General features: G+C 40.1%; 1 protein-coding gene across 4 annotated transcripts in view; it reads right to left on the minus strand.

Annotated features, from left to right (window-relative positions):
* PCDH15 (protocadherin related 15) overlaps nt 1–25402 on the minus strand; it is a 1188119-nt gene that overhangs the window by 198499 nt on the left and 964218 nt on the right. For all 4 annotated transcript variants that reach the window (XM_019507771.1, XM_019507770.1, XM_019507773.1 and 1 more), the window contains 2 exons: nt 13535–13644; nt 9226–9366 (listed from right to left, as the gene is read on the minus strand). In XM_019507771.1, coding sequence (XP_019363316.1) covers nt 9226–9366; nt 13535–13644 — 251 coding nt within the window. The remainder of the gene's footprint in view (nt 1–9225; nt 9367–13534; nt 13645–25402) is intronic.

A 25402-nucleotide genomic window follows, 5' to 3' on the forward strand; every position in this document is an offset into this window, starting at 1 on the left:
GCCCATCCTTGTAACCTATCTAGGTCCAATATGTTCTACACCATCAAGTTCTTGTCCTGAGGTTATGCTGGATAGTTTTAAAAATCCTCATTGAAATTATTTCAGCTGATTCAAGTACAATCATCTGTACAGTGACTGAGGTTACAGTCCATTACCCATTTTGGTGGCATATTCCAAAATATTGAATCCTGTTCACTTCAACTATTTTAAACTTTTATGAACTTTTAAAGTCTTTTAGCAAAGGATTAGGTTATTTACTACAGACAAATAATTATAGGGTATTTGTTTTCAGAAATACCATATGGCAAAACAAGCTTGATAAGAAAATATTTAGTATCAACCAGAAAAATAAGAAAAAAGTATTTGCATGATTTGGCAAAATCTCAGGCCTTCAATTTGATGTTTGGGTTTTAGTCAGTAAAAAAATGGTTTTGGCAATAAGTTAGTTACCTAATATTAAAGAACAACTACACATTGTAAGAAATAAATCATAAAGGGACTATTTACAAACTTAATTCACATGCATGAACTAGCTCAGCGTTAGTTAAGCCCTCTAGTAGGGCTACTTTATTTCATTCTACCAAGTATGGAAAAACGCAGCTACCAAGAGGAAACAGCTTCCCCTTCTGCACAGATGGGTCAAGTTGAATAGAATCTTGGCTCTGCTTTATTCATTATAGATCTCAGTAATCACTAAAGATCAAGCCAAATCAGAGCACAATAAGTGCTGTACTGCAGGTTACTGTATTTACAACATACAGTACAAAATAACCATTGGCACTATGATGTTGTATGCTGTATTAGACTGTGATTACTAAAACACCTAGTGTGTTGAATCCCCAGCTCCTATGTATGGAGTTGATGCTTGGTAGAAGTGGGGAGCTGGGTATATGAAGTGCTTTTAAATATCTCAGTCTTAAAGGATGAGGATAAACAATGTTATACAGACAAACTACTTTTCAGGGCTGAAGAGGTAACTGAGCTTTCCCTGTTTTCCTTAATTTTAAATATTTATGTTGTATTAATGCTATTTTTGTATGAGTTTGGGACAAAGATTTCTATAAACAGAATTAGGTGGTGAAGTCTGTGTACTAAGGAGTTTACTTCATGTAGGCTGGCTTCCCTGACACCTCTGAGCCAAGAGGGCCTCACCAGCTGGCATAAGCCCTATTCTTGCTATAGGAAGGATGTGATGATACAGCAACTTCTCTTAGACAGAAAGGAGGATTGATTCCCAAATATGGAGTAGGCTGAGATTTTGCTTTAATCCCCAGCAATAAGCAGTATGCAGCTTCATGCCTCCAGGAAAGTCTTTGGAAACGAACTCTGCTTCAGAGAAATTCATACATTTAGCAATTCCTCAAGAGCTCCTTTTTATTTATGTGAGCACTTTACATGCAATTTACTCCCTCTCTCCATCAAATGTGCTGGCTGTTCCAGTGGGATCAGGGTGAGACTAATAAGAAGGAAATGCTTCTGCTTCCTCCCTCTTCCCTCTCAATCCCCATATTTCTTCTCCCCGAATACTTTGCTGGTTTGAGTCATGGTCAGTTCCAGTGCTTGGATTTGCAATATGTATAAGCCCTCAGTGCACAGGCACTAATGTTAAGTGTTATGTTCCCTAAATCCTCCATACAATTGTGTCATGCAGAGTAACAACATGGTTTATACTTTAAAAAGAACCTTAAATAAATCTCTTATAGATGGCTTCTTTTGAAATATTTCTCAGTGTGGAAATCAGACATCAATAACTATCATAACTACTTCTAGATCAGTCTATGCTCCTTGCATACACCAGAGGCTACAGAAGAGATCAGGATAACCGTAGTATTGTGAAAAGCTGGCAACTGAATCTCAGTGATCACTATTGACCAACTATTTTTATTGACTTCTTTGTATATTCTGTTTTTGTATATATAAAAGCAACATTTTGATAGTGGTTTTATATATACACAAGAGTATTAATATAGAATGCCTTTTGATTCAAATATGTATTAGATTGGGGTGGGCTAGATCCAGCCTGCTTGGTACCTTCATTTGGCCCACAGTCACCCAACATTGAATTGTACCCCACCTAGCCCTTCTACCCATGTGGTTGGGAGCAAAGTGCCCACATATACACCCTGCCCCCAACATACCCTATTGCACCTCACTCTCACCCTCACCCAGGCCAGCCAGCAGCAGCTTCTGGGCAGGGCTGCTGCTGCTGCTGCTGCTGCTGCTGCAGCAGCAGCCACCCCAGGGGGTCCTGCTCAGCTTTCCTGGCATCCTGCTCACTCCAGGCAGTAGGTTGGGAAGCAGGGGGTGGGAGCTGGAGCTGGGTGGGGAAAGGAAGCATGGGGCTGGGACTGGTGACAGCATGGAGCCCGTACCCAGGGGGGGCAGCAGGAGCATAAAGCTTAGGTGGGCAGTGTGTGACTGTGAAGGAGGGTGAGGGAGTGTGGGGACCCCCTGCCACATTCTCCCTCACATGGCATATAGCTCCTGCAGCTGCCAGCAACAGCAGGCAAAAGTGCTCGGGGCACTTGTGCCCTATGCAGGTGCTGTCACCCAGCAGTTCACAGCTCCAGCCAGTACTACATGTGGAGGTGAGACGCATTGCCTGCTTGGCCCACCTCTATCGAGGGCACTGTGTGGCATGGCTGCAGGTCCCACACTCAAGGGACACTGGGGAAAGCCCTATGCACTGGAGCTGGCTTCCTTCCCCCCACTGCCATGCAAGTCCCAGGATTCTGTGGGGAAGCAGGGGCTTGGGTTCCCCTCCATTTCTGGTAGAGTCCTGGGACCTGCAAGGTAGGGGGCAGGGAAGGCAGCTGGCTCCAGCATGAGGCTTCCCTGGGTGGTGTGCAAATGCAGGAGTTGCATGTGTGCCATGTGGAGTCCCTGCAATACAGGCGGGCAGGCCAGGCTGCACTCCTTGCCTCCATGCACAGCTCTGGCCAGAGCCACACACTGCCGAGAGCCAGGGTCTGTGGAGGGCACAAGTGCCCCCACACACTCCCTCACAACCCCTCCACACCCTACACCTCACCTTACACACACATCCCTCCACAGCTCAACATACATACACGCATCCCTGCCCTCAACCACACCCCACTATACACCCCTCCACTACCAACCACACCTTACCATACACCCCCCACACCCTACCATACACACACCCCCAACCACACCCCTCACACCCCACCATACACACACCCCCATCTGTACTTCACACCCCCCACACAATAAACAAGAGTAAGACTTTATTTTGAGTCTTTGAGTAAGACTTTATTATGCTGTCCCCTGTACATACAGTATGCAAACACAAATCATGACAAATATTTTTGTAATAAAATTAAAGTATATTATAGTAGGTGGTTGCCTTTTTGTATATGATTTGGTTTTTTTCTTGTTTCAAGATGGCAAATCTCCCCTGCCAGAATAATAATTTCTGGGGAGCAAAGAGAAGGACTTCCAGTGGCAAAGGTCAGGGGTTAGGGGGTAGAACTTCTGGTTCCAATATGGTGACCAGAGGGTGGAGCAACTGTCAAGGGGCAGGACTACCCATGTGGCTCTCAACAGCTCACCAAAATTTGTTAAGCAGCTCTCCAGATGAAATAATTACCACCCCTGTATTAGATACTGCATTGTAGGTTAAGAACAGGTTCCAAACTGTTCTGCTGAAATAAAATCAAGGTAATAGTGTCTTACACATTAGGAATTTCATGTTATACTGAATTGTCAAAGAACTATGTTGGAATAAAACTAAGTTTAATTAACAACACAGTTCTGCCACAGGCATTTAAGATGTCTAGAACAGTATACTGATTGTATTTTAAAAAAATAATAAACAATAAAATGTGATTTTACTTCAAATAATAAAACCCTTACTGTAAAATAAACATGATAGCATTAAAAATTTGCAATTAAAATTCCAAAGACCCATATAGTAACAGAGGTGTCATAAGTTATTTACAGATTGTGGTATTTCAGGTACACTAGCATACAGCAGGCAACACCACTCCAACTTTTTTGTATAAGAACTATAGCAGTGGCATTTGCAAGAAGTGTTAATTATAAGTATAGAGTCTCATTAATCTTGGGGATTGTTTCTGGGAGAAGAACACACTTGAAACAGAGATGCATTACATGGATGTACCCTGAAGCAAAAACATAAAATGAAATCAATACAATTAGAGTTTTCCTGAGCACAGTCCAACAATTTATCTTAATTGCCCTGCAATTTATCCTTATTTACAAGGTTAGTTACCCAGTGGGAAACCCTGTATAGTTCTCTCAACATGGTCTTTTGAGTGATGTCCCTGTGCATGACTACTGTATTTTAAAGAGGAAATTAAATTTATTTTTCTGATTTTATTTCAAACATCCTTCTATATTGGAATACGAGTAATTTCAATTTTGTAATATGACTAAATAAAAAGTGTTATAAATTAGCAGGGATTTTTTTTTTACTTAAAGCAATGCAGAACAATGTATACATATTTCAGCATTTTTGACCTGATCATGAGGATAATTTATAACTATATAAGCTACCAACTATTTTAAAGGCCAGTGGCTTTTGTGTCTTATATCTTGTAACTTATAGAAAATAATATCTATGTCATCAGTCTTCACTTCCAATTATCAATTTCTATTTTACAAAAATGAGGGTTAGATGTCCCTCTGTGTTGTGTTTCTTTTGAACCATTGTTTTGGTTTACCTATATATAGGAAGAGCTTCCTGGGACACATGGTTAAACACGGAAGAGGAGAGGAATTTAGAGATATAGAGCCATTATATTGATTCTTATATCATTCAACCTTTCTGTGGTAGGTGCATAAGCTTGGCCAGGGGAAAGGACTGTGGTCAGGTGTCCTTACACATCAGTGATTTCCAGCAGCATTAATAGTTTCTTGGTGCAAGCTATATCAATGTCAGGCTGCTCTAAATTGCTGAAAGCTAATAAAGTGAGAAGGCCACCTATAATCCTCCTATAATCTAGTTGGGCAAATTGCTACGACAGTTAAGGTGATGTACCATACTAAATTTGTGGAATGTTAAGCAGTGTTAAAATCAGAACATGCTGTGAGCAGTTGTATGTTAACAGTTAATACCATTTCTTGCACGCACAGCTCTGACTTGCCACTAGATAGCTGGCAAGCAGGGACATGGCTAGGAGCCAAGACACCTGGGCTCATTCCTTACTTAGGGAGGAGAAGGGGGCTGGAGCAGTGTATTCCAGGATGCTGGAGAACTGCAAATTGCTCATTTTATCTCTGTGGAGAAGACTGAAGTTATCCTAACATGAAATAGGTAGAATGGCCCAGCGTTTACCTATGCCTGCAGTAACATAACTTTGAAATACTCAGAGGACACTTAAGATAAATTAACAAACTTTAACATGTGGATACTCATGTTTTAAGTGCCCTTAGTATGATCTAAGTGTAACATGTAAATTAACCCTTAGAACACCCAGAAATAAAGACAACAGAATAACTGCCATGACATTATAACTGAACCAAACCCACACAATGGGAACACATCTTTTGCTTGGTGCTAATATGCACTTCATAGACAACAGCATGAATTATACAGAGATCTATCTTTGAGAGCAATCAAATCTTTAGTTTTATGCAAGTGGTCTTCAACAAAGTTTGCAGGGTTCCTCTCACCTGATTCCTTGCCACACTGCACCATATTCATCTATCTGCTTTTCTGGAAGAGTAGTTCACAATGTGTGATCCACAGACCCCCCTGGGGATCCACAGACTGTGTCTAAGGGGTCCATGAAAGATCAAAAATATGTGAACACCCACACTTGCAATTCAAAGGGGTCCTCACCTCCAATTGACATTTTTATGGGGTTGACAAATGAAAAAGGATGAAAAACACTGTTCTAAAAAACAAACTGCGTTCACTTTGATTTTATACCAGTGTATTCCCACTCTGCAGTTACTTTATACTAAGTGAAATGACCACCAAAGTGCAAGGGAATGGAGAATCAAATCCAGTATCTTTCATGGCAAATCTTTTTCCACCACTTGAGTATATAAATGGAGTTAGGTGCCTAAGTACAATTCTATTCCATCCTGTTCAAAATCCTGAAAATCTATGAATGCATTTATAGTATTACATTTGTAACAAAAGACCACTTACCCTTAAAACTGAGTCACAAAAAATCTGAGACGAAGATGAACAACCCATCTTTTGTATTAACAGTTTTTCAGGGCCTCAAGCAGAGAGCAACAGGACGTATACATTTAATAGGAGGAAGAAAATCTGGACCTTTTTTTACAGCGGGTGTGTCTACAGAGTTGCTATGTTACCACAGCAATGCACTACAGCAACATAGCATTGGCAGGCACTAACCATGATGCCATAGCTACATCACCATAGTGACATGTTTCCTTGCTATAGTGTGCCACTATGGAGATATAGCAGCTAAAAATAACTGTGTGCCACCATTGTTACTCTGCTGTCATTTAGTACTTTCTAAAGGAAGTATCAATTTCAGGCTGTAGTACTTCCTAAAGGAAGTACTAAATGATAGCACAGTAACAATGGTGCCATAGGGTCATGTGTAGACATGCCCAGTGTCTCTTAAGACAGAAAATTACCTAATAAAAATTGTTTATGTATATATTTCATTGTCTATATGCATATATATAGGTATTTGTGAGAGGGGTGGCAAGAGTCCCCCCAACTTGTCCCAAACCCTTGCCTGACATGCCCTGATACTTACCTTAGGAGCCGCGATGAGTGGCAGCCAGAAGGAAATGCCAATGCAGGCTTGGCAGTTCTGCAGCTGCCTGAGCCTGCGTATCAGCGAGCACTGGGGGCATGGCCCCCGAGAAGCACGGGCTGCTCAAAAGGCAGCCAGGGACTCAGCTGAGGCAGCACTAAGGAGCAGGAAGGAGAATGCCAGCCGTGAAATGCCAGCTGTGGAGCTGGTAGGCTCCAACACTGGATGCCACGGGAAGGAGCCAGGCACCTGCCAGAGGACCCAGACGGGTGAGGCTGAGAGCAGCCTCAGGGGCTGACAGGGGCAAGGGAGCCCTACTGAGGAGCACCAGCTTCAAGGGACACTGCAGGAGAACAGAGGGGCTCTGACGAGGAGCTCAGATGCCATGGCTGAGGACAGCCCCTCAGGATGTTAGGCATCCCTAGGCAGCCCTGCAGCAAGCAGAGCATGGGGGATCATGAGCCCCCAGAGGGGGAAGTACATGACACCAGCTGGAGGGAGCAGGACAGCTGGACCACAAGTCAGCCGGGCCCCAGGGAGGTCACGCCGGAAGAGACAGCAGAGGCTGGGCACAGGGCGATTGCCTGTCCCCATGCCTATAAGGATAAAAGGGATGGATAAGTCTCCCCAAGGGACTGAGGGCCCAGAGAGACAGAATCTCAGGAGTTCATAGGCAGACCCTAGTCATTTTTCAGATACGTTTTCATCAGTTACAGTCTAGCCCCAGTCAGGGCAGGTTTAGTTACCCAGGAAAGGGAAAGCTGACCCAAAGATAAGGGATGGACCCGGGAAGACTGACAGCCAGGAAGATTCAACCCTTTCAAGGCGGGCAGTGTGGACAAGGTGGAACCATAAAGGAGAAGACCTGAGGGGAGCAGCACCTACCCAGGCCGAGGATGAGGTAAGGGTGGGGTAAAGGGGAGGTTTGGAGCCCCACAAAGGCAGCCCAGGGATAAGACCCTCTCAGGCCACCTACAGGGAACTGTCTCCCCAACAACAAACATCAAAGATGTGGCAGGTGAGAAGAGGCAGTGTCCAAACCATCTAGGTGGCACTGAAACTGGATTTCACCCTGACATTGCTGGGGGGGCAAGGCACTAACCAAAAGGGGGCCAAAACCTTATAACACCTACCAGTGACAGTGTCTGTGTCACATTAGACTACCAGTATTATATACTGAATCTGAATATTCTGAATCAATATATCTTTTTTTACTACAGCTTCATTCTGAATTAAACTGGAAGCCACATATGCTTTTGCAAAACCTTTTCATTTAAATTAACTGCAGAATGTAGAATGGAAGGGCTGAAAGATGGATAATTTTCTAAGCTCTAAAGAAAAATGAAACCTGTATAAAGCAAAAATTATCTCTAAAGAAGAAATGTAATGAAAAGTCTAGTACCTTATTCTATTACTTTTTCCCATTAAATTTAAGCAATTGTGATGTAGTAAGCAGAATTTAATAATTTAAACAACCATAAACTGTACTTGATCAAATGTACAAGTTAATATATAACTTCTCTTATGCAATTCTTTTATTATAAAGCTATTTGGAGGTTTCTAAAGAGGCACTGGATAGTTATCTGTTTTGGAAAATTTAAGAACAGCAAGTTCTGTGACTTTGCAAAGGATTGGACCTTTGAGGTCCCTTGTAACTCTAGATTTCATAATAATCAATTGAGAATTCTTTGCATGTCTTTTATTTTTTAGATTTTCCTTAAAACTCAGCTGAAACACTAAGTATATTGTGGAGACGATCTTGGGTTTTATTCAAAATAGATCTTACACAAAAATGTTGCAGTGAAATGTTCCTATGCGGGGGGTAGTGTTATTTATACCCAATAATCCAGGTATGCTTAGTGTTTGCAGTTTTGGCAGATTCATACTCTGAGAGTGAAAACCTGTGTTACTTGTATTAAAACTATGTTTCTTGACTGATTTAATAAAAAAGCTTTCAATTTGAAGTTTAATAGGACCACCATTGAGAGCTTTAGAACCCATCGATCCCTACTTTAACAAAAATCAACCCAGCAGAAAAAGTTAAATGTATGTATTTGGGTGGTATAATTTATTGACATAAATAAATTGTGCCTTTTTGGGGGGAAATCACATGTTTAAAGTAAAAAGAGAAACAATAATCACAATTAGAACATGGATACATTCCTGGTGATTCATCTTCCTAATGGTATAAAACTGTAACTCCCAGAAGCATCAATAGGAGTTACAATTGTGCATTGAGGACATAATTAGTGATGGCTTAATCCTACACCACATTACATCTCTGTCCTAAGAGAGGACATGACTGAGGTATCATCAATGTATAGGCTATGTTATATTTGATGTAATTTTTTTATATAGTACTCCAAGTAGATCATCATGAAACTAGTTAGAATGCATTAGAATTAATCGAATATCCTGTAAAATAGTCATATATAATGTTTATATTCAAAGGATATATACAAACAATAACATAGGAAAACCATAAAATAATGTAACTTACTTTTGGAAGGTACACGTAGGTTCGAGCGAACAACTTCTAGTGAGTTGGCTTGGACTCGAAGTTCGTAGCTTTTCACAGATTCATAGTCAAGAGTCTTTTTAACAGTAATCTCACCTGTTCTTTCATTCATGTCAAACACATCTGAAATCCAGCATAAAAAAAAAACAAACTTTCTAACACCTCTATATATTTAATCAAATTAGCTATGATTAAATTTACTTTCTTGCAATGATATTATTTCTGTTCAGTAGTATAGGAACTGAGGAATACATGCTTTCACCATTGTTTTACCTTCAAAGGGGCATAATGGCTCAACATAAACACTGGACTTGGGTGCTGGAGTAGCAAACTTTGGGAAAACCTTGCAAAAAACCATCTAAATAAATAACTCACTCCTGCAGCAATAATCCACTCTCTTCCCAAAATCTCTGGTATAATTTTACTTGTCATTTTCAGGGTTAAAGTTAGTGTCAGATAACCATGAGACTAAAATTGTACTCTTTCCTTTGAACAAAGACTTTCTTTAAATGCAGCCTACATGTCTGTGATTTCAGCATGGCAGGGTCTGTAATATATTAAAGAGATACCAGAATTTTCATCTAGTAGCATGCCACCAGCAATGCAACCTATAAAGCTAATTGTTATAAATAATTTGTGGACTCACAGGAGGCAGATGTCTCATTAGAGCATTCAGTATGAATTAAAAAAAGAATATCTTAAAATAGCATTTAACCATTATTATAGTCTATCGAAGAACTGATTTCAGCCATGGTCATCAACAAAAATAAGTGAAGTTCAGCATCATCTTAATGAAACTGCAACTGACTTTAGTCCTAACAAGGTTTTTCTATAAGATGCTCCGGTGCAATTAACTTGTGCAAGCCTATCATTTCCTAATATTTCATCAGGGTGGAGTTGATTAAGTGTGTACAGGTTTTGGCACTGGGCTGGCAAACAATGGCATGCCAAAGCCAGGAATATGTTATTCTTCAAAGACACTATTTATTATTATGCAGAAAACAGCACTGAACTCCTGTAGAGGCACGTAAATCCCCCATCAGCACTTTCATTAAAAATTTGACTGTGTTAAAAAAAAATATTACCCTGTATTGTACTGCAATATCTATAATAATTATTATCAAAAAATTATAATCACTACTGTGCTGATGGGCAAGGCTGCACTTGATGTAGTTTTCAATAGTTTACCAACATTTTGGTTGATTTATTTATTTATTTAGGAAAAGTCATTGGGGATAAAAGTCAATTTTGGTAACTGAATGAGCCAGATTAAAGAAAAAAGGATTCTAAAATAAAGTTAACTTCTATTCCTGTGTTGCGAGATAAACCAATACACAAATACAAAGTGAATATCCCATTTAAAACTTAGGGAATTATTTTTTTCAGAAAACTATTCTCTTAATAAAGAAATCCCCAAACTCTCCACTACCTACAGATGACAGACTGTGAGTTGCTTTACCCTTCTATACAGGAGCAAACAAGGAGCCATCCTCTTTCACAGGAGGCTGTAAATAGCCTCACATGGTTACAATGCATGTCCTCTTGTGTAAAACTTAACAATTTTACAAAAAAGAAGCAAAATTAAATATCCTGAGACCTCATAACAAATACCCTTCTCCAGCCCTTTGTTTGAACTAAATTTGCATACTCTCAGGGCAGCTTTTCCACAACTAAACTTCTCTACCCAGGAGAACCTTTCCAGCCACGTCTCCTGTGCAATATGAAACAACATAACAAGAAAAGAAGCAAAATTCAATGTCCTGCTTACCATCAGACACTTTTGAGGTAAATAGACTGCTCTAACTTTTATTCAAACCTAATTTCCATAAATTGAACTTTTCCACCCAGGAGAACAGATACCATCCTCCTGTTGTCCTGTGCAATATGAAGTTTCTTTTCTACCTGGGAGAAATTTTACAGCCTTTGCATTCTCCATTGCCTGAAGAAAGGTGTGTGAGCCTGAAAGCTTGCAAATATAAAAATATTTTTGCAACTATCTAGTTGATCTAATAAAAGATACTGCCTCTAGCACAAAAGTTCTGACTGGTTTTGCCTTTAGACCAACACAGCTACAACCCATATCCCTGCCCTCCTTAGAGCACAAATTCTGTTTATTCCATGATGCCATAGAGAAAAGGGTTACTCTGTACAAATATGCAGAGCAAGGATGACCCTGCAGGAGAAGCAGTCTCTTGGAGGTAGAAAACTATTAGGGCTGTGTGAAACAGGCCCTATTGGATTTGGATTTGGATTAGGACCAAACTGGGGACAGTGATTCGATCTGTTGATTCAGGTTACTGTCCCTGATTCAATTTGGCTGAATCCAAATCTGAAGATTCAATGCTGATCCAGAAAATCAGTAGTTTGGACACAGGCACAACTTTAAAAGTTTTTTTCTACATACCTTGAGGTAGCAGTGTGGCTCATGATCACTGCAGTGCTGGGGTGGATGGAGCATCCCACAGGAGCATGGGGGTCTCTCCAGCATGCTCGGCAGTGAACCTGGAAGTGGACCAGAAGTACCGGAAGGGCCCCTCCCGCCACACGCACACACTCGCTCCTCGATGGAGCAGGAAGTGGACCGGAAGTGCTTCTGGTCCGCTTCCAGATCTGCTGCTGAGCAGGCTGGGGAGCCCCCAGTGCTTCTGTGGGATGCTGCATCTGCCCCACCACCACAGCGTTCACATCCCCTGCTACCTAGAGATATGTAAAAAAAACATTTAAAGCTATATTTACATCCAAATTGCCGAATCTCTCCGAATCGATTCAGAGGTTTTGAATCGATTTGGAGAGATTAAAGGATCCTCTGATTCAATCTGGATTTGGAGATTCAGCCATCAAATCAGGTTGAATCTTCACTGAATCAAATCAGGGACTGAAGCTTCACACAGGCCTAAAAACTATGCACTTTTCCTGAACATGTAAGAGCTCCAGAGAAATTCTGCCTACTTGAGGTGCTATTTCACTGCTGGTCCTCCAGGAATGTGCCTCTGTACTGTCATATTTAAAATAAATTAATATTCTAAATTTGTATAGCAAAAGTCTACTTGACATTTCACTTGCCTCCAGCCAGGCTTTTATTACTGTGCTTGTGTTTTGATATTAATAAAGCTATCATCCATGAATTTGTCTAGTCCCTTTTTGAACTTGGCTGTAACCATCTACCTCTACCACCTCCTATGGCAATGAAGATCATAAATTAACTATGCATTGCACAAAAAAGTACTTTATTTTGTTAGTTTTAAACCAGCCTCCTACTAATTTTAGTAGGGTGCTCCCTAGTTTTAGTATTCGGGGACTTGGTGAACAATAGTACCTTGTTCACTTGGCCAAACCCTTCAGGCTTTTATAGACCTCTATCATATCCCCTTTCAGCTTTTTTTCCAAACTGAAGAGTCCTAGACTTCTTAGTCTTGGTATGGCAACTGTTCAATACCTCTGATAATTTTTTATGCCCTTCTCTGTATCTTTTCTAATTCTACTACATCCTTTTTGAGAGATACAAAGGATTTGTATTATGCCATGATGATGTTCTCTTTTTTTGTTTTCTGTTCCTTTTTTAATGATGCCCAATATTGACTTTTTTTGGTTGCCACTGCACACTAAGCTGATATTTTTAGAGAACTAGCTACGATGACTCCAAGGTCTCTTTCCTGAGTCATAACAGCTGGTTCAGAGCCCAACATATAGTTGAGGTTATTTTTCCCCAGGTGCATTACCTTGCACTTGAAGTTCATTTTTTATTTATTTGCCCACTCATTTAATGTGGTGAGAGCTTTCTGCAGCTACTCTCTATCAGTTTGCAACTAGAATACCCAGAACAATTTTGTACACCTACAAACCTGCATATTTCATTATGCACTTCCCATTTCCAGGTTGGACAATATTGGGCCCAGCACAGATACCTTAGGGAATCCATTTCTGACTTCCCTCCATCCTGAAAAGCAACAGTTTGGCTCTACCCTTTGCTTCCTGCCTTTTATTCAGCTCCTGATCCATGAAGCAACCTTCCCTCCAATACCACAGCCACACAGTTTTTTTAAAGCCTTTTTAAAAATTTAAAAGCAAATTCTGCCCCAGCTTCCTCAGCCATACTGAAAGTAATTCCATTCTGCAGGCAGAATTCATCAGGTTTATAAAAGTAGGAAAATAGGAGCAGGACTAGTTGTAGCTACTTGGGCTTATTAAGGTAGCATTTATTTTAGCTCTTTTATTTACAATTATTACTTTCTGAAAATATTTAAATAACATGCCACAAAGCATGCCACTGCATTGATATATTAGCACTTACCACCTGCATTTCCTGAAACAATTGAATATATAATTGTCTGATTCAAGGCAGCAGCAGTTACAGCAACAACCACAGTTCCTTTAGGTGCATTTTCACTCACTGGTGGGGGCCTGCAAAATTAGACAAAGGAATTTCTTTTTCTTACAGTCATATATACAGAAATATTTTTTCTCCATGTTAGTCTTCGCCCATACCTGTTAGGTTGTCATAGCACAATCAAAAATCTGGCCCTGTTAACAAGGGCAAGGTTTTAATGCTTATAAACTGTAAACTAATATAGTTTCCTTAGAGTACCAGAAACTTGAAGGAATTTAATGTGCAAAATAGGACAATTCAAAGATATAATATAATATAAAACTTAGTTGAGAGAAATGAAAAAGGAAAAGGATTGGAAGGGGATGGGAATTGGAAGCCAGGGGACTGGAAATAAACTGTTGAATTTCAACCTTTAAAAGAAAGTTCTTTAAAGCTGGAATCTAAGGCTTAGAATAATTATGTCTGTTTTCTTTTGTTGTTATGTTTCTGTAATAAAAGCCAAGATGCTTTCTGGGGAAATCAGCTGCTTCCTGCATTTACAACCTGAGTCATTGAAACATTAAGTATGAACATAAGAAAAGGAAGTCCAAGGGGAGTCAGTGGGAAAATATTTGAACTTGAAGTTACTCATTCACTGCCAAAACCCCAACTGGAAAAGCAATATAAAACTTACATTTGGACAAATTTCTGGACAATTATCTTCATCCCTGATTTGTTTAATATTGGCCCACTAAAAGACAGTCATCCTAGGTGGACTTATAATATATGAAACTGAACATCTTACAGCCATGTGAATGTTATCAGGTGCAAATAATTAGCTACCTCTTATACACTAAATAAAAACTCCTCTCTCAGGCTTCCCTGGTTTATTACTTAAAAGGCAATAATTGTGATGAATGATAAAATAATATGATGTACAGTTTACTTCTATTACTGAATTGACCAAAGAAATAAATGGTAATGTATTGAAAGAAAAAAAAAGGAATGAAGAGATTCTTTCCCATTAAGAAAAAATATAGGAATATTTCAAGAACTGGTACATATCACAGAACTTCATTTGCTAAATAAAAACAAAGGGATAAGTAGTGGATAGCTGTGTCTCATTTTCAACTGAAACAGCTTCTTTTCAATAAATAGAGATAGTAAAAGTTAAATCAGTAAAAATGTTTAGTTTTTTTATACCATGGGAAGGAAATATAAGTACCAGGAAAAATGCAAGGTTGCAGTGTAAAAAGTTTGTATCCACCCATTCATTTTGATATTTGGATCTTCAATACAATTTTATTTTCCATGATATTCTCCCACTATTTTTGTTTATGATTATGCACAACAGAAAAATAAAATGTTATGTTTTCTATTTAAAAATAAATACATAAACAAAAGTGGACTTATATTAGCATTTTGATAGGATTGGCAGATACCTAGTTATCTCTCAGTGTTTGCCACGTTGATTTTAGACAAGCAGATCTCATCATACTGGCCAATGCATACAATTGCTAAAGCATTAGTTTCAGACAATATTTCATCATAAAATTTCCCTATTTTCAAAAAATCCTGCCAATTTGAAGCCACCCCAAATTTTATATTCCAAAATATAGAGGGACAAAAAATGGGTTTATTAAAATAATCCTATTTCCAACCTCACCTCTGCAAGCCTGATCAATTCTTCATCACTAAGATGCTGGCAATTGGACCTAGATTTCTGTCTTTTGTATTTTTCTTATGGGATGGAATGTTAGTAGTAATGTACTTGCAAAAATTCATTAAGGACAATAAATATGTTAAACTTAGCTGTGAAAAAGCATCTTTTGATTAATAATTTTCCACTGCCTTTGGGGGAAAAAAAGGAAACATCAACACAGTTTTAGGTTAGTTTTACAGCATTTAGGGCCAAATCCTAACATGCATGGGCAGGCATGGGTGGTGGCAGGTTCCCAAGTACAATCCTGGTGTGTGGGGCTCCATCCTGCCAGTGAACCTGCCTGCACCGTTTATCTCACCTGTAGGGCCAATAGCTTAAGCACCACCAGTGGCAATGTGGGATCGACCACAGGGGACCACCCCCCCGGCCTGTGGAATCCAGTCAGGGTGTGGGCAAGTGCCTCTCTAGCTCAGGAGGCACCAGTCACCCATGAGCACTACTGAACTAGTCCTTCATTTGGGCCCTTAAAAACTACTATTATATGCACAAAAAGAAAAATAGCAAGAAAGCAAACAAACCTGTTGCCTTCACTGCACGGGTAGAAGGGGGGGGGCATGGCAGTGGTGCATCAGGGGAAACATGATGACCTTTGTCTCCCTCTTTGTAACACAAAAAGAAACCCACACAGAGACTAGATCACCTTGATTTTATTCCTACTGAACAAACTGTATTACATACTATAGAAATGAAAGTCATTGTTACTGCCTGATTTATGAGTCAAAAGCTACATCTATGGAATTGCAATTAATGCACATATTGAAAAAGCAAGGTTCAGTATTAGTGGCAGAAGAAAACAGATCATAATGCAGTTTAGAAACCTTTTCATTTGATGGGTTTATCCAATGTAAATTAGGGATGAAAATTACAATCTATATTATGTTGCATTAGGTTTTCCCTTCTTCTAAATGTACAATTGAAGTCTGCAAAATTCAATATTTCTTATGGAAAAACCCCACATTCTACTTTGAGTATTTAACAGCAACAATCCTTTAACTTTTATTCTGACATACTCAATCCTATGGACTGATGAATCAGTACCAATTAGGAAGATGTTTCAGGTTCAATATGAAAAGAAATAAAGGAAGTGCAGAGAAAATGACTGGAATTCATTTTCTTTATAGCCTTTCAGTAATGACATTGATTTTATTTCCCTGATTTAACTAAGGTGATCAGGTTCAAAGAATACTGCATCAGTTCAATTAGAATATAAAGTTGGTCCCTTAAGAATCTTTTGCAAAATATAGAGAAGTGAATTGGTAAAGGACAGAAGAACTCAATAAACAATATGCTGTTCTTTGCCATGTACTACATCTCTAATCCCCTGTCTTGAGAGATAACTTCATTATTTTCCAATTTTTAAAAGACTAAAAGGTTCAATAGCTGTATTGTACACACATGGGAAATATATTCAGTTTGAAATTGTCTGGGAGGGAGAACAAGGGGCATATTTATTGCAATACTTTAATAGGAGTAAACAATAACAAAATATTTGTAGAATAAGACACAACAGTAGTTATATATAGCATAATCCTGTTTGGGCCACCAAGACTGGGATTTAAAATACAAATTAAATATTAAAAGGGAAATGATCATTTTGTGGCTAGATCATATGTCAGTGTTGAGATCATCTGGTTTTCGTCTCATTTTTAATTCCTGGGTAAATAACTTAATTTCTTGGTGCTTCATTCCCAAGTTTCAGCCCCACAAAATGAATATATAATTCCTCTCCTGCTCTTATTCATCCATTAATATTTAAGTGTTTTGATATACTTGGATTGAATGACCTAAGTACAAAGAAAGTAAATACACACCATTTTTTTCAATCTAAACATGAATTTAGAATCTAAATAATGCTCTTATTGAGCAACTATGGACAAGTAAAGTTATTTATCCACAAAAGAGCACCTATCTGTCTCTCTCAGCAGTGTTCCAGACATAGACATCTAGAAAGGTGAAAGTATCAGTCAGCATCCAACGCTTACCATCTCAAATGAAACTGCCAACAACCTTGTTTATACCAGTTAGACATCCCTGTTGAGGGACATACCTCACTTTGGTCCCTGTATTAACTATCATTCATACCTGTTTACTATTTTGTCACTTGTATTACTGAAAACAGTTTACATCAGAAATGAAAGCTAATGAAACTGAAGCTGTGGAAGGAATTATTTTCAGAGACATTCCTTATTTTAGATTCTCCCACATTGCATTCCATATTTATTTCTGTACAAGTTGAACCAAGGGAACATGCCAGCACTGGTGATGGTTTTATAATGTAGACCAGTGGTGTTCAACCTTTTGGCCATGTGATCCAGAAGAATGGCCTGGGGCTGGCCCGTGGCTTGGATAGAAATGCCATGACATAATTTGGCTCTCAGGAACCTGGCACTGCTTTCTTCTGCCAAGATTGGGCCCTGGGGGCCAATTGTGACCTCCTCCTGTCCCCACATCCTAATATTGGACCCTGGGGGCCTAGTTCTATCCCTCCTACCCTTGCACATCAGGGCTGTGGCCCAGGGTCCTGGCACTGCCCAATCCCACCTCTACATTGGGATTGAGCACTGGAGACTTGGCATCACCCCTTCCCACCCCTGCATGCCAGGATTGGGCTCCAGCACTGCTCCCTCCTGCCTCTGCATGCCAGGATTGGGCCCCTGAGGCCTGGATCTACTCCTTCCCATCTCCCCACACCAAAGTTGGGCCTTGAGGCCTGGTACTGCCCTGCATGCTGAGATAAGTCTTCTAATCCAGTGCACAGAGCCCAGGGCTCTCCAAGGGTCTAGAAATTTGGCAGCAGGGGAGGCATACCACTGCTTCCCCACCATCATATTTCTGGACCTATGGAGAGCCCTGCAGACAAGATGACAAAGTGTTAAGGACCAGATTCCACCTGCAGCCTGGGGATTGAGTAAACTTGATGTAGATACTTCATCATCAACCAACTTGCTTTCACATGGGCTACTGGACATATATCTTTCACTCACTTTTGACTGGTCTTGATTTATGTATATGCTGATTTCCTATCCAGTATTGCATTCTTTGGATGAATTTTAACTCAAACAGTACAGTATTCTGGGCTTTGTGTGCTTCCCCTGAATATATTATTTCAAATGTTCAGCAGCATCCTAGTGTTTACATGCATATGCATTGATATATGCACAGCAATCAAAAAATAATACAGATTATAAATTGCCACATAAATGTTTCATGAATATGTGATAAATCACATTTATCACATTCCACTAGCCCTCCTCTTTGGGATTAATCTTGGCATTAAAAACCCTTTGTTGCTCTGAGTTATTTTTGCCCTTTTGTGAATCCTTTGTTCCTACGGGCTCTTTCTTGTTTGCTTCTATCAGCATTGCCCCCTCACTCCTTCCTCTCTTCTCCTACTTTCTGCCTTTCTTTCAAATCTCTCCTACTTCTTATACACAACTTCCTGTGTGTCCTTTCACAGCACCAAAGTGAGCTCTAGCCCAGGAAAGCATGTGCATTCTCTCCCTAGACTTATGCACATGCACACAAGTAGATTCTTTTTCTGTCTCTTATAAATATATATATCTAGAAAAAATATATATAGAATCTACTTCAGTTAATTTGTAAGGTGGAAAGAGAAACAGAGTCTTATCTTCTGGTTTGAAAAGTCTTGTCATATTAGACCTTTAATTGAGGTATTTTTATGTACAAAAAAATGAGAATGAGATATATATTTAAGGTGTCTAATAGAGATGCACTGATACCTTGATCTGATATCAGATCAGTACTGATATAAAGAAATTTGTCTATATTGGATATCAACCTTAAGGGGCTGATAATTTGGCCAATAAATGCTGGTGTTACATGCAGATGCAGTGCAACACAGAGCAGAGCCAGCAGCATGGAGAGCTGCCTCCAGCTGGTAAATCAAAAGGGGAAGGGGAGGGAAGGGATGTGGTGAGGCAGATAAATGCCCCTGTGGTGAGGGAGGAGGCAGGGGCAGGCACTGTCCAGGTGGAGCGGGGGGTGGTGCGGGACGGAGATGTGGCTCGTGGGGTGGGGGCAGCTCCTGCAGCTGCTTGCACTTTGGGATGGTGGGGGGAGGAGGGGCATGTGCCCCCAGATCTGTGTGGGGTGGGGTGGGATGAAGCTGCAGGCCAGAGCTGGAGCCAGCACTGCACAGTGCTTTTATTGCTGGGCTCTGGGCTCATAGTGGGCTCTGGCAGTGGTGGGAGGAGGCTGCAGCCACCCCAGATTTTGTCGCAGCTCTGCTCCCAGCCCTGTGCTACCACCCTGTGTAGCTCTGGCTTTTCCCGGAGCTTGGGTGGAGACAGGGTGTTCAGGCAGGGCTGCTCCAGGTAGCTGGTGGTGGTGCATGGCTGGGAGCAGAGCTGTGGCAAAATTTGGGGTGGCTGCAGCCTCCTCCCAGTGCTGCCAAAGCGTGCTTTGAGCCCAGCCCCCAGCAGGAAAAGCCCCATGCATTGCCTTCCCTAGCTCCACCCCACAGCTACAACCCACCTTGCGCTGCACAAATCTGGGGATGCATGCCCTGCTCCCCCACCCTCCAGTGGTACAATCAGCAGTGTGAGCTGCCCCCAACCCACAAGCCATGCCTTAGCTCCGCACCCCCTGCCTCCCCTCCTGGACAGCGCCTGCCCATGCCCCACTCCCTTGCTGTGGGGGGTGTTGATCTGCCCCCCCATGTCCCTTCCCCCCCTTCCACCACACCAAACTTACCATCTGCCAGCAGCTGTACTAGATATTAGATTGGTATCAGTCGATATGCCTCCTTAAATATTGGCTATCAGTATTGGCCCCCAAAATATCTATCGGTGCAGCCCTAATGTCTAATATTGCACCAGAATTATTTAACGCATATACTTGAATCTAAGATGAGGTGTGCCCTCCCCCACCATTGAACATGGGTAAAAAGTCCCGTGTCTTAGATTTGTGTACAAAGCGGGTGGGGGAGAAGGGGAGCAGAGGCAGGCAGTGCTGCTGTTCTGACTCTAGCCCTGAGCCTGGGTTGAGGCCAGAGTCAGATCCACAGCAGCCACCTGCCCTGTTCTGCTTGCCCTCTACAGCTTCTGCTCTGTCTTCTGCCCCCTTTTTCACCTTACTGAGAGGTAAAGTTAAATTCTAGCTTGGGCCACTTTCCCTCCTGGGCACAGAGCACAGGGAAACTGTGTCCCCTGCTTGGCAAATCAGCAGTGTCAATGCTGCTGCATGGCCTGCAAGGGCCATGCTCCCATGTGCTTGCGCTGTGCTCCATGACCTGGGAGGGAACAGAGCCTAGGTGTCATCTGACAGTAAGGTGTGGGGGAAGAGGCAGAGACTGGGCAATGGGGAGGGGGAAGAGGCAGACTGTAGGGAGTATGAGGGGAAAGGCAAAAACTGGGGAGTAGGGGGTAGGGGCAAAGACTGGGGGAGTGGGTGGGAAAAAAGGGATGATATGGTGAGAAATGTTGGGGGAGGGTCAGAGATAGTGGGGATGGGGATGGAGGTGGCTGGGCAGCAAGAAGGCTGCAGAAAGAAGAAAGTGGGGGGCACAGGGTAAGGCCCCCTAATCCACTTCCCCCCAGCCACTGCTTTTCCTGGCGTAGCAGCGGGGTGTATGTGTGTGTGTGTGTGGGGGGGAGGATCAATTTAAGATAACCCTCCAAAAATTAAATTCTATACCTGGAAAATTATAACAAAATGATACATTTTCCATATATAGAATCTAATTACTGGGGTGTTGTCTTAGATTCAAATAAGTACAGTATAATGCTGCTTTATCTCCAAAACCTAAGTGCAATTGGACTTATAGTAGTACATCTTTAGTTCTGTTAAAAATATTTTGTACTACAAGCACAAATGAATCTTAAAGCTTGTTTAACTGTCAAATAAAAATGTCTTGGTTCTCTACTTCTAATTGTATCTCTACTTCTAATTGTAGCATATGGTCAATTGTAGCTACATCTACACAACCACGCATTTTGAACCCTGATAAAGGAGCCATAGGTGGGAAACTTGGGAATGACCAGAATCATGCTGTATCCACTTAATCTCCAATACCAGAACACCTACGGAAATGGGGACTTTGGGGAAAAAAAGGCAACTCGACATTAAGTAGAGCGAGAACAGCTACTGAGATGATCTGTTTTACCTTGAGCTCATGGTCCCAGATTTGAGAAGTATAAAGTGACTTTAAAAGCCATAGGGTGACTAGTAACTGTTCTCTTGTTTCATCTCTATAAATATGAAATTGCTCAGACTTGGAACAAATTGGGCATCTTTACACAGGCTTGAGAGTGGATGGAGGGGGGAGGTACTTTCATTAGAGTGGCTCTGAGAGCTGCTCTAATGAAAGCACCCTCAGTGTCATCTGCATTCAGCATCTTGCTGTCCAAAACAGTGGCAGGGGAACTTTAATGAAAGCTCGTTCAATGAGCTTTAATTATAGCATCCTGCCACCATTTTGAAGCATAAGGACACTGAATACACGTGACAGTGGCTGCTGGAGCAGCCTGCTTAATCAAGTCTGTTCCAACACATGCTAATTAGCAAGCATCAGAGCACACATCTGGCATGTGTATAGGTAGTTTCTGGTTTTCCTTTTTGGTAGTATTTATTTTTGTGCTTTCTTCCTGTTCACAAAGGCCTCGGGCACATTTTACACTTAAGCCTGAGATCCCAGGGTCTTGGGGTCAGGATCTTGGGGTCTCCCTGAACTGGCAATATGGCGTGATCAGATCTGATGCTTGATCCCACAATCATGACTCCTGCCATGCATCTGTAGTGCGACAGCAAGCACAACTGTGGGTATCATGCATCATTTCCCATTGCACCTTTAACTGCATGTCTGTCAGAGGCCAAAGCAAAACAACACTTCAACAAAGGATAAATACTGCTCCCCCCACCCCCACCCCCAAAAAAAAGAAAAAAGAAAAGATTACCCTAGAAGAAAGAAGAATCAAAGCAAATGTTTCCATAAGAAATAATAAAAAGTGTTCAAGCCATAAAGTACATTTTTACTTTGGATTGGATTGCCCTTATATGCTCTTGTATCATTTTCCTCTCTCTATTATTCTGTAGGAAGTAACATCAACATCTATATTTATTTCTTTTTACATTTCCAGGATGATATTCTAACTTCACTTTCTTATTTTTTTCTACTCTTTCCGCAGTGTTAGGCAGTGTAGGGTACTAATCCTATTTTTCAATTTGCCCACTACCCAGTATGCTCTCAATTTACCATGAAATTCTTCTATCTGCAAGAGCATGAGCATGAGATTTAATAAAATTTATATTTAAGAATAGCAAAACCAATAACAAATTGGAAAACTGGCTTAATACTACTACACTGCAATAATGTACTTATGCATGCTTTCTGTCATGCACTTTTAGCCTGTTATGTTTTTTGGTTTATAACTCAGAAGAAATGATGCATATTTGTGCAGGGTTTTTCTAACTGCTTTATCAAATGATGGTACTAGTCTAGACTGACTAGTTTTAAATGACTTTAAGAGAAAGTTAACCTAAATATTCCTTTTACCAGTCCCGCCTTCTAAGCCATATCCAGTTCTTGCCCCTAGCAGGATTTAGCAGCATTTAAATCCTTGGTATTTTATCTGTTAGACATATTTTAGCTTATATTTTTCTATATATGAAACATGCTTAATGGTAGTACATATTTCACCGATCTCTGAAAATTTTCATCTTTATTCTTCTCCTTACTGAAAAATGTTTATTGGCGCTTTCATGAGAAATATTATTCAAACCATAAAATGTTTTCTGCTAGAAGGTTAATTCTATACAAAGCATCAGAGCAAGATAAATGAGGAAAACCAATAATAATGTAGTATCTTAAGTGAACTAACTTTCCTTTTCAAAACAACAGTGTATGAACAGTAAAAAGGATTTCCTTGATTTGATTATCAATTTAAATTGCAAAGTATGCAGAAGGTTTCTTAACATTGCTGAAACTGAAATAGTAAAATAGAAATAATAAATAAAAAGCAGGCAGTAAATATAGGAAGTGCAGTTGTTTAGTTTTTTCCATTTATATTTAGACTAAATTGGGTTCTTGCCCAATCAGCTCTACAGACAGACCACTGCTAATTAAAAGTGGAGAGAGAGTGTTTAAGAAAATGTTAGAGCAAAAATTAAATTAAGCTCTCAAACTCTCAGATTCCCACTCCAGCAACTGTGACAGTCTGAAGTGACACTAATTTTCAAAAAAACAAAGGGCTTTCCCTGAAATGAATACTTCCTCCTCCATTAAACACAGTTTTTCATGCAGTATTATTTTCAAAGTTTGCTCAAAAAAGATTCTGTGCTCTCTACTGTACACACATATTCACTTTCTGTCTTGTAGTACTTATATCAGTTGAAGACATTTTGACCTTTTCATGGTATTTCTCTCTAAAATAGATGACAAGTGAGCTCAAGTGTTGTTATAGTGAACCACTGTCTTAGACCATTATCTTTTAAAATAAATGTCAAACTTCATTCTTATGAACTATATGGCTAAGGAGAAAGAATCAAAAAGCCTGAGGCTAAATCGGTTCAGTCTTCCCAGGTTAGTCTAAGCTGCATAGATTAAACTGATAAGCAAGTGAACAGACATTCACGTTTGGTTTCAGAAATGCAAACACATGCTTGCAGTGGTCCAGGCCAGAAGCTCAGCTGGAGCAGCCAGCTTGGGCCAAAGCTAGCCCACCCACCTGTGAGAGGGGCTTGTAGAGTAGGTGCAAAGCATCCTGGGATGCTGAGGGACTTGAGTTAACTTGAATCTGGAGGCAATCTAGGATAGAAGTTCAGTAAACCAATTTAACCTAAATCAGTTAAGTCAGATACTACATCTGTCCACATTTATCTTAAACTAGTTTTAGCCATTTGGAAACTGGTTTATGTGCCTGAACTTCTGTTGTATTACAGATTTGGACTATTTTGTGATCAGTCATACTAGGGTATGTGTAATTTCTGTCCCTAGACCAAGTCATCAGGCATAGTGTATTTGTATACTACCACCACTGTTTTTAAATTAAAGCTAAATACATTAGGATGTTATTATTTTTATAAGGAATACTACAAAAGCAAATAAGGGAAAATATATTTTCCTATCTATCTAATTTTTGAAAAATTATAAATGTTATTGTAGGACATTCTTAGGTATTAGAACCATTCAGATCTTTTCTACAGAGTGAATTATTTCTGTAGTCATTTCCATTTGTAAGATCAAAGGTAACAGGATATTTTTGCTCTATTATACTAAGTCACTGAAGTTGACAAGGTTTAACATTGTAAAGGCAGACATACACTACTATAAAAATTGTGTCAGCATTTCTATTCTACATCTGTATCTTCACTTTAACTCAGCTGTAAGTTCTATTGTAGACTGAAAAATGAAGTAAAACAGCCCAAGGTCTATCCACCAAGGTGAAGGTGGTCATTCTATTGTGACCTTCCAACTATCTTTTCACCAAAGACAGCAACAGACTCGGCATGAACATGTCATCAAGACAATGCTATTTATGATATAGAGGATATAAACTTTAGATAAATCATTTCACCATAATATTTCATGGAAAAAGCACAGGGCACCAACATTTACTTTTAATTAGGCATAAAAGAGCAAAGAAGCAGCCTTTGAAAGAATTACCCCAGAACTGACATTGCATCATTGAAGAAGAGAAAAAATGAAAGGGAAAGAAAAAAGTCATACCATCTTCTCTCAACAGCTCAGTTAATTACTTGCCTCTGTCAAACTCATAGCTTGTTACCTATTGTAGTTATTTTTGTTTTAGAAAGCATTAGTATCTATAACCTTGTGTTTATCACTTAGTAAGTACACCTTGCATTGTGCTTTTAGAACTTTTGTAATAAAAATGACAGACTAATTCTCATTTTCCAACCACCAAATAATAACCAACAGAACAAAAATCAAATGGTTCTGAGTTTAAGGGTCTAATCTCATGTGCCTATATCAAGGCAAATTCCCATTGAAGTTAATAGTGGTTTGATTTAATAAGAAGCTTGTAGTTGGCCGCCTAAACGGGAATATTTCTTTTTACTTTCCTGCCTAACAGATGCTGTCCTCCATTAGGCAAGGTTATCAGATTATGGTTAATGAGTATCTTTGATGTTCTGTAGAAAGTTAATTGATAATC

This window comes from Gavialis gangeticus, unplaced genomic scaffold, assembly GCF_001723915.1.
Source record: "Gavialis gangeticus isolate Ggan-Ray unplaced genomic scaffold, GavGan_comp1, whole genome shotgun sequence".
Taxonomy (NCBI): domain Eukaryota; kingdom Metazoa; phylum Chordata; order Crocodylia; family Gavialidae; genus Gavialis; species Gavialis gangeticus.